The sequence below is a fragment of the Leptonotus elevatus genome, chromosome 2, assembly GCF_054856555.1.
Source record: "Leptonotus elevatus isolate MCC_2025b chromosome 2, RoL_Lele_1.0, whole genome shotgun sequence".
Classification (NCBI taxonomy): Eukaryota; Metazoa; Chordata; class Actinopteri; order Syngnathiformes; family Syngnathidae; genus Leptonotus; species Leptonotus elevatus.
Window position 1 is genome coordinate 20074855 of NC_141240.1, and position 19187 is coordinate 20094041.

The 19187-nt window shown below is 41.8% G+C and overlaps 1 protein-coding gene across 2 annotated transcripts; it reads left to right on the top strand.

The window, feature by feature from the left end:
- Positions 1–1167: 1167 nt before the first annotated feature.
- On the top strand, positions 1168–16264 carry eif5b (eukaryotic translation initiation factor 5B). Of its 2 annotated transcripts, none has more exons than XM_086069068.1 (26): positions 1168–1459; positions 2877–3050; positions 3132–3195; positions 6957–7109; positions 7202–7682; positions 7765–7898; positions 7978–8055; positions 8315–8465; positions 8553–8648; positions 9204–9290; positions 9371–9430; positions 9509–9783; positions 9862–9969; positions 11073–11183; positions 11269–11336; positions 11422–11563; positions 11633–11764; positions 11916–12098; positions 12173–12334; positions 13491–13622; positions 13700–13831; positions 13926–14002; positions 14068–14232; positions 14312–14450; positions 15417–15578; positions 15702–16264. In XM_086069068.1, exons 3-26 carry the CDS (start codon positions 3193–3195, stop codon positions 15807–15809), a joined length of 3339 nt encoding a protein of 1112 aa, XP_085925194.1. In that variant the 5' UTR covers positions 1168–1459; positions 2877–3050; positions 3132–3192; the 3' UTR covers positions 15810–16264. The 2 variants fall into 2 exon arrangements, with proteins under 2 accessions (XP_085925194.1, XP_085925193.1); XM_086069067.1 differs by having other exon boundaries at positions 2940–3050.
- The last annotated feature ends 2923 nt before the right edge of the window (positions 16265–19187 follow it).

The window sequence follows — 19187 nt, forward strand, 5'->3', positions numbered from 1 at the left end:
AACCGCTCTGCTAGTACCTCTGATCTGTACCTATTACTGGATAGCCGATAGCCCATACACGCCCGTGCAAGTCGTTGAAGACACAGGGCGGCCATCATACTGCTCCCATCTCGCGAGCAGACTACTATATAAACTTCACGTATACGTACAGTGTACACATATACAGCTCGTAGGCTCTTAGTATATGGGCCGTGGTGATGGGGTGGTTGGCGGGGTGGTCACTGTTTATACATCTTTTTAACAAGTGGACTGTGGACGGTATGTGCTTCTTTAAACACTCCCCTTTTTCTTTTATCGCTCAGCACAAAAAAATATGGGGAAAAAAACAGATTTGGCAGAGGCACCTTTTGTTTTTAAGTATATCATTTATACATGCATTTAAGGCAAGTTGTAAAATGTCTGAACTCCTCTTGTTTATGTTAAACAAATTTAAAACATCATAAATCATGCTCTTTCTACTAAGTACTGTCTCAAATGTTCTCCAATTTCGATACTGTAAATGTATAGGATCGTATGCCGAGAAATGTTTATTGGGAGTAGTATTATGGCGGCCTCGCGGCTTCAAAGGTCTTGGCCTATCGGCTATCTAGTAATATATACAGATCAGTGGCTATTGAGCCATGTCTGCCACCTTGTAGTGAATAGCGATATTACAATTTAAAACTACAGTCGATCCATATTTGCAGTTCAGCACCCGCAAATGAGTGTGTGTGTGTGTGTGTATATATATATATATATATATATACATACACAAGTTTTCACCCTGTCTTTTATGATATTTTTGTGATTATATTTTACAAAAAACACACACACACACATATATATATATATATATTATTTTTTCACGCACCGCATGTAGCCAGCGTGCCACCAGTTAGTTGCATGCCCTTTGGATTAGGAACGATTCTGAACTAACGGTATGTCAGTTGTGTGTCAAAGCATGAGATCAAATACTTTTGGTAGTACTGTAGTGTATGTGCCTTGGCTCAATAAAGGTTGAAAATAGTGCTTTTAGTTTTTGTTTATTTGTAATCATTTGCTTTCTCCTGACCAACTGTGGCGAACTGAACCCATGACGTAACATTGGATGCAGCGCCCATGCGCAGCGTGCTTCCCCACAATATCACAGAACAAAAATGCCTCACTTTGTGCTTTTTCTGAGGACCAGACTAAAATACTAGTTGGGTGTGCTTGTCTTTGTTTTATTGTAGCACAACTTGTCGTGTAGCATCGCGATTATCACTGCGTTATCTTGCACTCGATACCTTATTAAATGACACAATTTCAGCGTCTTTCTCGTTCGATAATCAGGAAAAGTAAATAGAGTATGACCTCCTGTCCACGCAACTAATAGACGATCTTTGATCGATGTGACCCATCAGTGTACTGTGTGCGTGGAGAAGCGGAGAACATCGGCTTTAAGGATGGGAAAGAAGCAGAAGAAATCCGGGGAGGACAGGTAAAGAAAGCACCCGCGATGGCTAACGCAGGGTTTGCCTTCGCTGACACGCGGCGGCACTGAGCGCCTAGACGAAAACGTGCCCAATGGCGCCACGGAGTTTCTCGGTTAGCTTAGCAGCTAACTAAAGCTAACCACGAGTCGACGGGTGTCAGATCGGAGGGAGGGAAGAAGTACTTGTGGAAATACTGCAGCTATACAAATATTATTCATTAAGTCAGGGCGGTCACGTATTGTGCGCTTAGAACGCTCAAAGCCGATCTCGGCGCTCTGCTTGTGCGTGTTAGCTGAGAGTCACTCGTGTTAGCCGGCTAGCGCTAGCATCCAGCTGGTTATCAAACGAAGCCAGAGTCACCTAAAGATTACTCTGCTACTTTTACTTACGTGTCTGATTCGTTGCGTGACTATTGGTAGTTCAAGCCTCCCAAAAAGCACCAGAAAGTTTTTTTTATGTTTGTCATCACGAAAAATAGATGTGTTTTGTAAAATATAATCACAAAAATATCATAAGAGACAGCGTGAAAACTTGTAAAGTGTGATTAAGCCGAAACTCAGACTAGTAAATGTGTGTGATAGTTAGTGCCTTTAAGGGGCCAGGCCTAATAGTGAGTGACGTCAGGCGTAGGTGTTTTCCAGTCTAGTTACGTTTACTACTCCACTAGGGGTAAAACCAGGGTTGTGGAATCCAGGTCCAGAAAGTAAGAACCCTGAAACAGTTTGGCTTTAGAAGCTGGTGTTTTTACTCAACAGGTGAAGATGAGCTTGTTTACCTGCCAGTTGAGTTAGAAGCACCTGTGGCTAAAGCCAAACTGTGGCAGTTTAAAAAAACAACAACAAAAAAACGTTTTTTAAAATTATTTTTTGGGACCTAGATTCCCCAACCCTGGGTTTAACAATTCAACTCTTATCACACATTTTGATTGTTGATTTGAATGAAGAAGAAAATTGATTAATTTAGACGGACGGATACAGTCCAAAACGAATCAATTACTTGAAATTGGTTCAGTAACTTTTTAGCCAAAAATCCAAGGACACATCACACAGGGTTCTACATTAACAGTGAATATGTGCAACCACATTGTCATATGACAAGATCCTTGCATTTGATCAGAGGTATAGTTCAGTAATTTCCAAACACACTGCATTTAGTATGAGAAATCATCTAATTTCATCTAGTTGTGCCAAAAATGTATCTTTGTTTGCGATGTATAGTGACAGGTTGAGCAATTTGTGCTCTTCCTTTATATGGCAGATGGTACAATTAAGTTGTGTATACACCTGTTGCCATTCATACAACAAAATAGCTATAACGTAACAAGCCCAAATTTCACACTAAGTGAATTCTGCTAGGGGCTGATGAACAGTCAGCGCTGCGAGCAAGTTGTTGAGTCAGCAGCGTGTGTGTTTGTTCCAACAGAGGGACCAGAATGAGCAGGTTTATGAGAGTGTTTGTTTGACCGTCTGATTGTGACTCCATCAGCACTAAAGATGACGACATCGATGCTCTGGCAGCAGAGATCGAAGGAGCTGGAGCCTCAAAGGAGTCAAAAGGGAAGAAAAAGAAAAAGGGAGCCAAGAAGGATGACTATGAGTATGTGACATCCTTTTTTTCCTATCATCTCGCCTCCACTTTACTAAATTATCTCGATCATGTTTTTGTCTGCTGCTGCAGTGAGGATGACATTTTGAAGGAGCTGGAGGAATTATCCCTGGAGACGCCTGGTGCACAGGGGATGGTAAAACAGTCTTCGAATGCCTCGCACATTTGTCAATAGGGTTGCAATACTACAGGAATTGTCAAAGTTGCAAACGTTTCATGAGAATTTGTGAGAATAGACCATGTATTTCCCTAAATTGACAGTTGGCTTTCTAATAGGGAACTTTTTTGAGTTACGAGAGTTTTTTTTTTTTTTTGCGAGCGACAACTGGCATTGACATTGCAGTAACAAATATTTGAACAGAAATGGTGGAGCAACATGTTAATATATCACATGAATGTATTTTTGTTTATTTATTTTGCTTGAGTTAACTCTTTGACTGCCAAGCATTTTCAGAAAAGAGGATATGTGGGTGCCAGCTGATTTAAGCATTTTGACTGATCTTTTAACTCTTTGACTGCCATAAACGTTATAAAACGTTTAGCATAAACCTAGGGAAGGGCGCCGAGGACGTTAAAAGACGTCCCCTATGTTTTTTTTTTTTTTCCGAAAATGGGTGCAGGAAAGCCTTGGGCAGCTGTGCTGAAAGTATCAGGCAGATCTGATTAGTAAAAGACTCGTTTTGGCCCCTAGAGGGCAGCGATGACTCTCTTTGCACAAGGTTGGATGGGCCGCCCACCGTGGGCGTCAGTAGAAGACGTGAGGCGGAGCTAGAGTGTTGAGGAGACAATGGCCTGGTCAAGCCACAATGGCTTGACCAAGCAACCGGTTGCAAGCAGCTCACGCTTGAGCATTTTTTTCAAAGACGGAAAGCATCAATCAATACTAAAAAGCGCATTGATGTCGACGATGATGATGACTCCGAGCTTGACGCCAAAGTTGGAAGCCTTGACGCGACTATTACGATCACGTAGTAAGCCTCACCGGCTAAGCGCGGCTAGCGCTGCTAAGGCCGGAAAACGCGCACAATAGCCGGCCGGGTACTTCTACACAATCGGACATTCGATCGGGCGATGGAGAGTTGGCATCGACCAATGCAGATTGATGATGATGATGATGATGATGATGACTCCGAGCTTGACGCCAAAGTTGGAAGCCTTGACGCGACTCTTATGAACACGTAGTAAGCCTCACCGGCTAAGCGCGGCTAGCGCTGCTAAGGCCGCAAAACGCGCACAATAGCCGACCGGGTACTTCTACACAATCGGACATTCGATCGGGCGATGGAGAGTTGGCATCGACCAATGCAGATTGATGATGATGATGATGATGACTCCGAGCTTGACGCCAAAGTTGGAAGCCTTGACGCGACTCTTATGAACACGTAGTAAGCCTCACCGGCTAAGCGCGGCTACCGCTGCTAACGCCGGAGCTGCACAAGCGGACATTCGATCGGACAATGAAGAGTACCCCGAGTCCAATGCATATTCATCGGAGGAGCGGGTACAGTCTGATCACGGAGAAGACACTGTTTCTGGACTACGATGCCACCATGAATGGAGTGGATAAAATGGATCAGAACATCTCCTACCACCCGGTATAGCAACTGAAGGACACGAGGAAGCGAGACGTAACGTAACCGTAGCATGATCCTGATATTAGACTTGATGGCAACACACACTGCAGTATATACTTGCTATTCCCCGGAAAAAACGGCCTGCAAGAAAGTGGAGCACGCGAAGAGGCAATCTGTTGTGCAAATGCTGTTGCGTCTTCTTGCACGCAGGAGAGTGTTACAAAAAGAAAAACTGTCGTTGAAACGTCCACATATTTGTAAATAGCACCACAGTTGCACACATTTGTAAATAGTTTGCCAAATTGTTGTCAAATTGTTACACTGTTGAATGTAAATAAACGTATTTTGCTATCAAAAAACACTTTTTCATTCTTGGTGGTAGTGTTTTATAGAAGTAAAGCACTATTTAGGTGTTTGTGGCATCATTCATGGACAAAAAGAAGTGTCAAATTCACTAGAATGCATGAAATAATATCGTTTCACTAAAAGCTTGATTTCTCCGTATTTTGGTCCAAAACAGGCGAAATTGGGTCAAACTAACCATTTTCTATTGTTGATTACTAAAGAACGGAATAAGGTAGAAACAAACTTTTTTTTTCTGATGAAAGATGAAAGTCCAATCTTTCATTTGGTAGTACGTGTGTTTCCATAGTCCAAACAGAACATTTTCTGTGGACCTTGAAAGATTAGTCAAAATGCTTAAATCGGCTGGCACTGACGGCATCCCTTTTCTGAAAACGTCTGGCAGTCAAAGAGTTAAGATCCACAGAAAATTTTGTGTTTGGACTATGGAAACATAGATACTACCAAATGAAAGATTGAACTCTCATCTTTCATCAGAAAAAAAAGTTTGTTTCTACCTTATTCCGTTCTTCAGTAATCAACAATAGAATATAGGTTAGTTTCATCCAAATGCTCTGTTTTGGACCAAAATACGGAGAAATCAAGCTTTTTGTGAAACGATATTATTTCATGCACTCTAGTAAATTTGACACTTTTTTTTTTCCATGAATGATGCCACAAACATCTAAACAGTGCTTTACTTCTGTTTAGCAGAAAACACTACCACCAACAATGAAAATTAGTTTTTTGATAGCAAAATACGTTTATTTACATTCAACAGTGTAACAATTTGGCAAACTATTTACAAATGTGTGCAACTGTGGTACTATTTACAATTGTGTGGATGTTTCAACTACAGTTTTTCTTTTTGTGAGGTATATTGTGTAAAACTCCCCTGCGTGCAAGGGGACGCAGCAGGATTTGCACCACAGATTAGTTTCACTGCGATTGCCCATTCGCGTGCACTTTCTTGCCGGCCTTTTTTTCCTGGGGCGTAGCAGGTATATACTGCAGTGTGTGTTTGGCCATGTTGTCATCAAGTCTACTCTCAGGATTATGATACGGTGACCTGGTGTTACGTCTGGCTTCCTCATGTCCTTCAGTTCCTATACCGGGTGGTAAGAGATGTTCTGATCCATCTTATCCACTCCATTCATGGTGGCATCGTAGTCCAGAACCAGTGTCTTCTCCGTGATCAGACTGTACCCGCTCCTCCGATGAATATGCATTGGACTCGGGGTACACTTCATCGTCCGATTGAACGTCCGCCTGTGCAGAAGTGCTCGTTTTCCGGCGTTAGCATCGCTAGCCGGTGAGGCTTTACGACGCGATCGAAGCCGCCGCGTCAACGCTTCCAACTTCGGCGTCAACCTCGGCGTCACCACCACCATCATCATCATCAATGTGCTCTTTAGCATTGGTCGATGCTTTTCGTCTTTGAAAAAAATGCTCAAGCGTGAGCTGCTTGCAACCGATTGCCCCTCAACACTCTAGCTCCGCATCACGTCTTCTACTGACGCCAACCCGATCTTGTCCAAAGAGAGTCATCGCTGCCATCTAGTGCCCAAAAATAGCCATTGTACTTGCTTGCCAAGGCTTTCCTCCACCCCCCCCCCAAAAAAATACATAGTGAACGTCTTTGGCGGCGCTCATTTGGGTTTTACTAAATGTTATTAAACGTTTTTGGCAGTCAAAGAGTTAATTCGATTTTGTAAATGTTTCAATTGTTTTGGTAGGGGTTGAAGTTAGTTGTAGTTAAAACAACATTCATGTTTTTATTCTTCAATGAAATAATTGCTCAGTTAAATACTTAAAACTCGATATGCTAACCAATAAATCTGATGAGGTGCTGTGCTTTTATGCATGGATGTCGGCTTATGACAAAACACTAAATGTTTATGTTTATTCAATGTTCCACCCCTTTGCAACCCAATTTGTCATGTTTCTTCACCAAGCTGCCTTCAACTTTGTTTCTTTGTAGAAAGACGTTGCTGTGGAAAACGATGTGGAGCCTCCTAAAGCAGAGAAGAAGAAAACCAGGAAGGGAAAGGTGCAGAGTGCCAGTCTTGAGGAAGTGGAGAGCAATAAAGCCGAAGGTACAGATGACGAGCTGAGGAACGGACAGCAGAAGAAGGTGGGGCGGAGAAGAAGTTATGCTAATTTGCATTGATTTGTATTTTTTTTCAACCTTGCCTGTCGTTAATAATGCCAGTGTTGCACCTCAAGGTGGCACCTTCTGCTCCATCCGAGTCTGATGAGGAGAGCGACTCACGGTCTTGTTTGAAGACCAAAGGACTGAAGAAAGATGTCAAGAGACCTTCCAGCTCTGACGAAGGCGACAATGAAGGCACAGCTAAAAATCTGAAAGATGTTGACTCCGAGGAAGATGAGGAATTCACCTCTCAGAGGGACAAGAAAAATAAGAACAAGGGAAAAGCTGCAAAAAGCGACGATGAGGATGAACAGGAGGAAGACAGCGGCCCCAAGATGAAGACGGCGGCCCAAAAGAAAGCGGAGAAAAAGGAGCGGGAAAAGAAGAAGAAAGAGGAGGAGAGGCTCAAGCAAAAGATGCTGAAGGAGAAGGAGGCCAGCGGGGACGTAAAAAAAGAACCAGAGAAGAAGTCTGCAGAGCCCGCACCCCCACAGGTGCTCCCTGTCGCAGATGTAAATGTGAACGAGCAGGAAGGAGTAGAGCTAGAAGATGAGGGTAAGATATCTGCCCGGACGCATGCCCGCCACATGCGATGGAGAAAGAAAAAAAAGACTACTTGTTGTTTTTGTTCTATCAGATGAGGGTGACAAGAAGAAGAAGGATAAGAAGAAAAAGAAAGGAGAGAAGGAGGAAAAAGAGAAGGAGAAGAAAAAGGGTCCAAGCAAGGCCACGGTTAAGGCCATGCAGGAAGCTCTGGCCAAGATGAAAGAGGTGTGATGTTAAAAGTGTGGAGGAGAACACCTTGGTTAGTATGGTCCCCAGATATCAGAGCTCCTTTTCGTCTCTGTAGGAGGAGGAGCGCGCCAAGAAGGAGGAGGAGGAACGGATTAAGAGGCTGGAAGAGTTGGAGAAACAGCAGCTGGAACAGGTAAAAAAACAGACAACAGAACCAACCTCTATTGTTGAGGAGGGCGCTTCAAATGTGCCATTAAAAAAAGAAAATAATAATTGGGTGTCAAGTGATTTTGCATGAACTTTAAAAAAAATAAATAATAATAATCAGATGATTTTAGTAATTGTTTCAGCCCTATAAAGTACGTTAGTTTTTTTTAAAGGTAAAAGAAATAGCTTGAGTTCATTTCCTGGTCTTTCTGTGGAACTCACGTTTGACCTCTGACACCTGGCAGGAGCGTCTTGACCAGGAGCGCAAGGAGAAGAAGAGGCAGAAGGAGAAGGAACGGAAGGAGCGTCTGAAGAAGGAAGGGAAGTTAATGACTAAATCCCAAAAGGAGGCTCGGGCTCGGGCTGAAGCCACCCTTAAAGTGCTGCAGGCTCAAGGTGTGTTGGCCAATCGGCTAGCTTCTCCCGTGGTTGACCACCAGCGGTTACTTTTCCTATCATCAGCTGACCTGTGTCATTGTGCAGGAGTGGTGGTGCCATCCAAAGACTCTGTGCCAAAGAAGAAGCCGGTTTATATGGACAGGAGGAAGAAGAAGCAGCCGATCACGCAAACTTCAGAAGGTACTGCGAACCAATTTGTTATTCACAGATTCCCCTTTTTGCAGCTCCCCTTCTTGCTAATTGCTAATTTTTCAGGTGTAAATGTACTTTTAAGAGCCAAATTATCATCTATTGCTTTCAACTTTGATTCTCCATAGTGGCCAAATAACTAAATAACCAAATTGTCCAACAAATTGTTGAGATAAAACTCGATGGCAAAAAATCATAAATAGACAGAAAATTAAATGGTGAATGGAGACACAGAACACAGAAATCCAGTTAAACGTTGTTCTTGCGAGCAAGCATGTTGCCCACAAAATAGAAATGTATAAAAAAAAAAATCTTCTTTATTGTTCTCCTCTTTAAAAAAAAAAAAAAAAAATTTAAGTAAAAGTCATCCGATTTCAGCCTCTCAAATGTGAATCATTTCTCATTGAGTTAGTTAGTTAGTTCATAGATATTATTAATCGTTTCAAATCCTATCCAATTTTTTTTTTTTTTCAGAAAATGGTCATGTACACCAATAGTTCAATGTGAATTCAGAACAGTTGTCATGTATTGTGATCTATTTAACAGAAACATCTGCGGTGACCTCACCAACATCAGAAACGATAGAGCCTGTTGCCCCGGCAACGGAGCCAGTGACGCCGCCAATAGAGCCAGGTGAGAGGTAGGAGGTGTATACATGTGGAGGATAGATGCGGCAAAATTTAACTGGTGGCTTTTTGTGGGTGTATTTTTAGAGGTGAAGGCAGATTTTGCCGTGGACGACTGGGAGGCGATTGCCAGTGACGAAGAGAAAGGTTAGTGTTGAAGCAGGATCGGTTGGAAGTGTCTGCAGCCGATTGCAACTGCTGATCGTTTGAGTGATCCTCTGGCAGAGTTAAAGAAAGTCCGCATTGAGGTAAAAGAGGAGCCCGCTGCTCCACCTCGGCCCACCGCCAGCGAAGAAGAGGAGGATGAAGATGATGAGGATGATGACGACGAGGAAAGCGAGGAAGCGCCAGAGGAGGAGATGGCCAAGGGCGTGGCGGGGGGTCAGGGGAAGAAGCAGCAAGCAAAGGAGAGTGAAGATGAGAGCAGTGAGAGCGACGACGACGATGACGACAGAACCAAAGAGGAGCGTCTGTACGATCGCGCTAAAAGGCGGATCGAGGTGAATGTCCAGAGCAGCTGAGGAGGGAGCGCTCGCATCTTTTCACTCATCCCGAACTAGATATTTGTGTTGTCATAGAAACGGAGAGCGGACAACCTCAAGAACATTGACATAAACAGACTGAGAGCGCCGGTCGTGTGTGTGCTCGGACACGTCGACACCGGAAAGACCAAGATCCTTGATAAGGTACGTACGTAGCTGACTTGGTATTGTAGTGGTTCACATAGCTCAGAGTTTCCCCAGCCTGGCATTGAAACTCCTCACGTAGCCTGGGAATTACAGCCCCTTTGCATCATGTTGCTTTTTGTGTCTTTTTGTAAATGATTGATTTGCAACCACTGTGCCACAGCAGTGTTCTGTGAGAGATAATCAGTCAGAAAATGATACAACTAATGTATCTTTGCTAATCTCTCTATACCATTGGTCTGCAACCTGCGGCTCTGGAGCCACGTGTGGCGCTTTAGTCCCTCTCAAAAATTGTAGAATTTCTTCTTTCTTTTTTTTACATATTTATTTTTTAGATGAAATATTCTATAAAAGAATTAATGATTTAGATTAAAAATCTACATTAAAAAATGTCAGTCCCACATTTTTATGTTGTCAGAAAAAGGGTAGATGAAAAAGTTTTTAAAATGTCCAAAAAGTGACCAAAAAATGTCCAAAAAGGAAGGCCAAAAGCAGAAAATTACCATAAAATTTCAATGAAATTGCCCAAAATGTCAAAATTAATAAAAAAGGCAGAAAAGAAAACATTCAAAAGGTAACCATAAAATGTCCAAAAACAAAGAAAGGCAGAAACTTACCAATTACATGTCGGTCTCTAGAAAAATGATAAAAATAAATAATAATTTTTAAAAAGGCAGAAAAGAAAACATTCAAAAAGTAACTACAAAATGTCCAAAAACAAAAGAATAAATCATGAAAATGACCATAAAATCAGAACATTGATAGCAAAAAGGCATAAAGTAAGGGAAAAAAATTGGCAGAAATTCATAAAATTGCCAAAAAAGGTCGGATATTTGACAGAAAGGCAGAAAAGTCTAAAAGCATATGAAAAACAAAATGTGAGAAATTACGCACACACAAAAAACAACAACCCAAAAATGGAATACAAGTTCGCTCAAGTACCATGAGTCAGATTGTGCTATTAAATTCCTAAGTCAGGGTACAACTATACCAGTTTTTGAGTGCATAATCGATTCGTCGACTGGTTTGTGGTTATTCCAAATAAGTGGAAGAAAACAGATGGTTTCTGGCTATTAACTTGTTTTGCTTTGTCATTCACACAGCTGCGACACACCCACGTCCAGGACGGCGAGGCAGGAGGAATCACACAGCAGATCGGTGCCACAAACGTCCCGAAAGAGACGATCGAAGATCAGACGAAGATGGTGAAAAATGTACGACATTGACACAAGAAGACGACAACAAAACAGGAGGGTCACACAAATTGTTGCAAAGTTTTCATTGTTTGTGCATGTGCAGTTTGAAAGAGAAGGCATAAAGATTCCTGGCATGTTGATCATCGACACACCAGGGCACGAGTCGTTCAGGTGAGAGTTTGTCAAAGATGAGCTGATTTGAGACGTATCATGTGGCCGAGTGTGATTTGCCTAACAAGTCCTCGTACATGATCAGTAACTTGAGGAACCGAGGTAGCTCCCTATGTGACATCGCCATCCTGGTGGTGGACATCATGCACGGTTTGGAGCCTCAGACCATCGAGTCCATCAACCTGCTGAAGGAGAAGAAGTGTCCTTTCATCGTGGCGCTAAACAAGGTGACTTCCTGTCAGCTGCCCAGTAACGAAGAGATTCTTTGCGATGCTAACGGCTAATCTTCGCTTCAGATTGACCGTTTGTACGACTGGAAGAGGAGTCCTGAGACGGACGTCTTGGCGACACTGAAGAAGCAGAAGAAAAACACCAAGGATGAGTTTGATGAGAGGGCAAAGGCCATCATCGTGGAGTTTGCTCAGCAGGTGCACATTGATGGGCTTTACTCGGCTTGCAAACGTGTGCGCATAAATGTCATGTAAACTTCCTGATTAGAAAATTCCCATGATTGTGCAACCCCAGTGTGTTCTCCAAATCTGCTGCTCTGACCTGATGTCACCTTGTTGATGTCGTCAGAGTCTCAACGCCGCCCTGTTCTACGAAAACAAGGACCCGCGGACCTTTGTGTCGCTGGTTCCCACATCGGCTCACAGCGGCGACGGGATCGGAAATCTCATCGCGCTTCTGGTCGAGCTCACTCAGACCATGTTGGCCCGCCGGGTCGCGCATTGCGATGAGCTCCGGGCTCAGGTCATGGAGGTAACGGAGTTGACCTGAAATCACTCGTCTTAAAAAACAAAAACGAACACATGCTGATCTTGCATGTGTGTCAGGTCAAAGCTTTGCCTGGGATGGGCACCACCATAGATGTGATCCTGATCAACGGGCGCCTACGGGAAGGCGAGACCATCATCGTCCCCGGAGTGGACGGACCAATCATCACGCAGATTAGAGGGCTGCTCCTCCCACCACCTCTTAAAGAGCTCCGGGTCAAGGTACGCAGGTCATTAGAACGCCAACACATTTTAATGTGCTACTGCTAACCTGGGCTTGGCTTATCATAATTTTTTTAATGGACATATGATTACTGAAAAAATGGGCCAAAAGTGTGTATACAAGATCTATCCCATCAACGTACAGGGTGTCCATAAAGTCTAAAACAATTTATTACAAAGGCAGTTGTTAAGAGATTATAACTAGATTTTTCCTTTCTCAATGAGTGATTTAAAAAAATATATATTATTTTTTTAACTTTAACTCATTCACTCCCAGCAACCCCCTTCGCTCCTAGCTGTTGACTGATTTTGCAAGGTTCACAGAATATTGTGTTCTATTGCTCTAAAAACATAGAACCTACCAAAAGAAAGACTAGAGTCCCTTCTTTCATCAGGAAAAAATCTGTTTCCATTTTGCAACTATTCGCATTAGAATATAGCTAAGTTTTAGCATTATTCGCAAACCTGTTTAAAACACTGGGGGGAAGTTTTTTTGTAACATGGCTCTGGTTGATCTCTTATACGCTGTCCCCACCTGCTGGCCGTTTTTTGTAATAACTAGCATTGCTTTAATCGACCTCTTCAGGTCAGAGGCTGCATCAAAGTCTTCTGCATCTTCTGTGTATTAAAAAACATGTTTTTGGGACCATGGCAATATTAAAAGAACGTTTTATACATTTTTAGGAGCAAATGAGTTAATCGACCTCTACATGGGCTGTTATTTGCACGAAGCACTTTAAGACGGTACTTGATTTCTTGCCATGTTCACTGCACTCAACATCCGTTTCCCATCCATCAACACAGTATCTGAAACACAAACTTTTAATGTGAATCAAACTTGAAAAAGCAGTGATTAAAATAAAACAAATCCAGTAAAGATATCTCATCAACTGCCTCTGTCATATATATTTTATAAATTGTAAAGAGACTTTATGGACACCCTGTATGTACTTTTTGATACCAAATACTACTCTCCTATTAGCCAATAGCGCTACCGGAGCAGTTCAGATGTGTTTTTTCTAGAAAAACGTTTTTTTTCAGGTGATCAATGCTATTAAATGTTATGTTGTGATGTATATTATTAAGCCTTCTAATTGTATGGCATTATTGTTCAACTAATGAATTATTTATTTATATATTTATTTAATTTATGTAGAACCAATACGAGAAGCACAAAGAAGTCTCAACATCTCAGGGTGTGAAGATTCTGGGTAAAGACCTGGAAAAGACGTTGGCGGGGCTCCCCCTGCTGGTGGCACACAAAGATGATGAAATAGCTGTCCTGAGGGTAGTGTACTCCCCCTCCGATGACACGTCACACACACTCGCAGGATCACACAGCTGATCTCTACTACTGGTTTTTAGGATGAACTTATCCTTGAGCTCAAACAAACTCTGAGCTCCATCAAGCTGGAGGAGAAAGGCGTTTACGTGCAGGCGTCCACGCTGGGATCGCTCGAGGCTCTGCTCGAGTTTCTGCGCACATCTAAAGTACCGGTGAGTACCAGTCTGGTTATGTTATGCCAGCGACCCCAAATTTTGTTTTGTGCCAGGGATGACAAACAAACAACGTGTGTGTTTGCGTGTGCAGTACGCTGGCATTAACATCGGTCCAGTCCACAAGAGGGATGTGATGAAGGCCTCAACCATGTTGGAGCACGACTCACAGTACGTCCGCCTCTCTTTACTTTTCCTATCCAACGAGCCGCTCTCATGTTGCTTCATGGCCGCAGGTACGCTGTGATTCTCGCGTTCGATGTGAAGGTGGAGCGAGAGGGCCAGGAAATGGCGGACAGCTTCGGCGTCCGCATTTTCTCTGCGGAAATCATCTACCATCTTTTTGACGCCTTCACCAAGTACCGCGACGACTACAAGAAAGCCAAACAGGAAGAGTTCAAGTAGGCGTGAGCAAAATGTCCGCCCATGTTTGGCGTGTGGCTGTTGATTGACAGCTTGTGCGTGTTTGTATGCGTTCAGACACGTGGCGGTGTTTCCGGCGAAGATCCGCATCCTTCCGCAGTTCATCTTCAACTCCAGAGATCCCATCGTAATGGGCGTGACTGTGGAAGCTGGCGCCTTACGGCAAGGGACGCCCATATGCGTTCCCAGTAAAGGGGTGAGTAGGCTTGCAAAAGGGGTGGAAACGTTTTCCTCATTTGCATGGGAATTTAAGATGTGGAATTTTAGAAATATTCCCAATTGGAAACTTTACATGGGAATGAACTGGTAATCTATTGGATCTATATTAAAGTATGAATATTTTGTTTTGTTATAAGCAGGCATCGATGCAAATTGCTATTTTTGTGGTGAAGGCTGGAACGTATTGGCGGTTCCTAGCAATGTGCAGTTAATCAAATATCAATTACAATTTAAATTATTACACTCCACAATTACAAAATCAGCATAATCATAAAAAAATATTAATACTAATTTTTGAGTTGTTTAACTGTATACATTTGCACTTTTCAAAAAATTCTAAAATAACCAATTTAATACATTTTGTTTCATCCAAAAGGAACTTTCATAATAATAGTGTTGCAAAGAATTTTATTTGTCTTAATATTTTTTATTTTTACATTTAAACATTTTCTTGTTTTGTACCCCAAAAAATCATCCTACTGCACAGTGCACGTACTGCACTTCAATCTAAAGTTTTGCCAACATACATAAATACATAAATAAATATGATTATAAATTCAGTTTGGTCCAAAAGGAAGTTATTTACATAATTAGAGTGTTTCAATTTGTTTTACTTTGTCTTTATATTTTTAAGTGTCTAAACATTTTCTTGTTTTGTACCAAAAAATAAATAAATGATCGTCCTACTGCACAGTGCACAAGCTGCACTCCAACTTACTTCAAATTTTTTTGTGCCAATATTAATTAATTAATAGTATATTATATTATTATAAGTTGTGTTTGATCCAAAAGAAACTTACATAATTATAACGTTTTTTTTGTTATTATTTTGTTTATTTCCATCAATTCCTATGCAAAGTTTTCAAATGTTTCAATCCAACAACTTTTGTGGGTGTTTGTATAACGAATGTTCCTGTTGATGACGAGTGCTTGTGCGTTGCAGTTTGTGGACATCGGTGTGGTCACCAGCATCGAGATCAACCACAAGACAGTGGACAGCGCCAAGAAAGGTCAGGAGATCTGTATCAAGATTGAACCCATTCCTGGCGAGTCGCCCAAGATGTACGGCCGCCATTTTGAGGCCACCGACATTCTTGTCAGCAAGGTGAAGTTCGCCTTGGACCAGTTTTCTGTGTCAACGCGATTCATGACAAAATATAGTAGCTCATGAGGATCAGTATTGTTGCTGTGACACAATATAACACTGATTCAATTGACAATGTTTCAGATCACGCGGGCATCCATCGACGCGCTCAAGAACTGGTTCCGGGACGACATGCAGAAGTCGGACTGGCAGCTGATCATGGAACTGAAGAAGACCTTTGAGATCATATGAGCAGTTCGCACTTAAAAAAAGAGGCGGCACCTCTTCCTTGTCATGACACGGAATGAAAAGTTTTTACCCGCGAGAACGCTCTTGTCCGGTGTGCCGCGGGTGAAGCTGTGCCACGCTGAAACATTTCACTTTCAGTATCCCGACGTGCCTGTTGTCTTTCTTGTTCTCTGCTCTGATTCGTGGCTGCTGTTGCTTCCTGTCTCCGCCTCCAATCAGACGGACATTGACGAGTTTAACCAGCCCCTTCTTTTTGGGTCTGCCGAGGTGCATTGTGCGACCGTACAACACACAAGGAAACAGCAGTGGCGACCATCGCCAGTTGCAAGGACAACTCTGTGTTGATACTTTTTGCTGTGCGCTTTGTTGGCCATGTTGGCAGCGGGGAGTGGACAAAGGACAACCCTCTGAATTGTTTTACTGAAGTGCTGATGTAATAAATTCCCATGAAACTTGAACAGTGACGCGTTTGTTGTCAATGAGTCAGCAACGAGAATGTAAATGTATCTATGGTGCACTTGAACGCAGCAGTGTACGCACAAACAGTGTTCTGACGTCACCCACTAGAGCTAGATTTCATTCACGCTACCCTAAAATGCATTTCCGGGTTTGGGATTTGGGACAATAAGCAAGCGAAAGTTGACCGCCGGCAAACCAAACGAGATTGAAGCTTCGCGGTTCATAGCATGCTTTGCTTGAGGGTGGTGCCCCACACCTGCGTGGACTTCTTGGTTCGGAGGCCGAGCGGCGGCTGGGAAGTCCTCGCCATATGCGGGTAGCACCGCCGCGACGCCTGCCTCAATTCGGCGCGGACATAGCAGATGTCCGTCTTGACCCACCGATTTGAATATATATAATATTTAAATATATAATATACAGAAAACGAAATTAACTAAATATTCAGGCGCATAACCTCATTATTCATGTAAAGATAATCATAAATCTGTTGGTTTCCCTTTACTTCCAAGTGTAAGGTCGTCCACGCTTCTCATGTGTCATTATCCAATCAATTCCACTTAATCGTGTCGAAAACGTCTTTATTAGTAAAAACAAAAATCCAGTCCATGTTTTCACTGCGTCGTCGACTGCGACCATGCTTGCAATTGTGCGTGCCTCTGTCAGCCAAGTGTTTCAAATACAAGCAGCATTGAGGAAAATAACGTGACGGATGGACTGGAATTAATTACTTATATGAGCAGAAATCAATTGATTTCCTTCACTTCAATAGTACCGTAGATACTTTGTATGTCATGATTTGTTATCCAATTCTAATCCATTCCACTTGAACTTCCTTATTACTGATAACCCAGTCCACGATTATCTGGTTGTTTGCTTGCTCCTAACCTGCTTGTATTAGTGTCCAATGGACGCCGTCCATTGTCTATCACGGCCGAGAAAGGGAGTCATGATGGATATAAGGAAGAATGTTTCTGAAGAAAAAAGTAAGTCATCATCACTGTCTGCTGGTAGTAACAATTAGCTAGCTGTGGCCATGGCCCAGCTAACAGCAGAAAGCCCCATGCTATATTGTCTGATAATTACTCTACAATGCATGTGAAGTTCCTGGCTGATATACAGATGAAGCGAGTTTTTAGAGGGAACTTTATGCTTGAATTCACACTAAAGTAAAAAGATCATTCACTTATGGTTGTCGTCAGTGGATGATGATAATAATGTAATTGATAATACTAATCCTCCACTCATGTTGAATTGTAGGGAACAGAACGATGAGTATATAGAGAGCAAGTGTGGAGCGATACCTACTTGAGACGTGAGTGTAGATAGTGAGAGTCTAAAAATCATATCAAACTCAATATTGATTTAATGTTATGAATATGAAACATGTCAGTCAAGGTGCATCATTTAATTTAACCTGAAAGTAATTAACAGAAAGTGGAGATATTTCAAACAAATTTAAGGCAGGCAGTTTATAGCACGTCATACACAAGGAAACGGGCCCTTTGCACAGATCCACTACTTCCTGAACTCGATACCATTGCTTCATTTCTTGTCTTTCATGATTGGACAAACTGATTAATCCAGGTGTGGCTGACCTCAGTAACTGTGACGACAATGGCCAGACACACCTGGATTAATCAGTTTGTCCAATCATGAAAGACAAGAAATGAAGCAATGGTATCGAGTTCAGGAAGTAGTGGATTTGTGCAAAGAGCCCACTCGGTGTGCGTTACATAATTAAAAGTACAATATTTTAAAGCAACAACAATAAAAAACTCAAAAGAACTAAAGACACCAACAAAGTATGCAAAAAAATGTAAACATTTTAGAAATGACTAAAATTAGTGAATACAATTTACAGTGTAAGAAAAATTATTTAAGGTTAAAAACTTTGAAAGCTCTCAATTATAGGCATGGTGAAAAGCATAGTTTTTAACCTGAAATAAAACATATTCACACTTTAATATTACTTTCATATTTAATTTAGAAGTCATTGAGTAATATTTTCCTTCTAGTCACATATGAACCGAAATGGAACATGTGACTTCAGAAGTATTTGGGAGCAAACAATTACTGTGCTTTGAGCCAAATTCATGTCATTGGCCTCTCTGTTGATCAGTTAATAATTAATTCAACGTATTTTAATTGAAAATGATAGACTCACTTTATGACAACACAGCTACCTTTTTTTGCATACAGTTTTTCGTACACTGTAGACAATGCGTACATATACATTATTTTGGTTGATTTGATAAAAATGCTTCATGTGTTAGTGTACCATATTAAAATACTGACGGAAATAACACGTTAAGTCTAATGATGACTTTAACTTTTTTTAACGCAGTATTGTATTCCTTTTATATCTGTCCATCTGTGCATCTCCTAGGGTAGAGGCGGGCAAACTCGGTCCTGCAGGTTTTCGAGGTTTCCCTCTTCCAACACAAGCTGATTCAAATTAACAGTATTGTTATCAGGCTTATGCAGAGTTGATCATGGAGGACCGAGTTTGCCCAGCCCTGTCCTATTTTTTTTTTAAACTCAACCCTCTCTGGCTCATGTGTTTTAAATTCATTATGTTTTATTATTTGTCAGAAAATCTGACATATTGTAAAACATCACGAATCTGACTTTGATTTTATTTATTGAAAAATGACTGTTAAAGTGAATGTTGTGTGAAAATGTGAAAGGTAGCCATCCCTACTTGAATGCAGCACAAGCAGTTTTTTCAACATTCATCCACGTTCTGATAAATGTAGCAAAGACGTTTGCATATTCCCAAACAGTTTTTCTCGACGCCATTAAATCTTTAACATTAAAACTCGCCATCCTAAGGTTTGATATCAACGGCCAAAATTTTGTTCCTAGTCCTTTTCACCTCTTTTACCCCTGACCCGTTTTCATGTTTTCACTACTTCTACTCTC

Coding starts and splice junctions, on each gene's coding strand:
- eif5b (XM_086069067.1), top strand. CDS start 1,425: ATGGGAAAGAAGCAGAAGAAATCCGGGGAGGACAG. Junction 11,765..11,915: donor TCGTGGAGTTTGCTCAGCAG/GTGCACATTGAT, acceptor TGATGTCGTCAG/AGTCTCAACGCCGCCCTGTT. Junction 12,335..13,490: donor TTAAAGAGCTCCGGGTCAAG/GTACGCAGGTCA, acceptor TAATTTATGTAG/AACCAATACGAGAAGCACAA.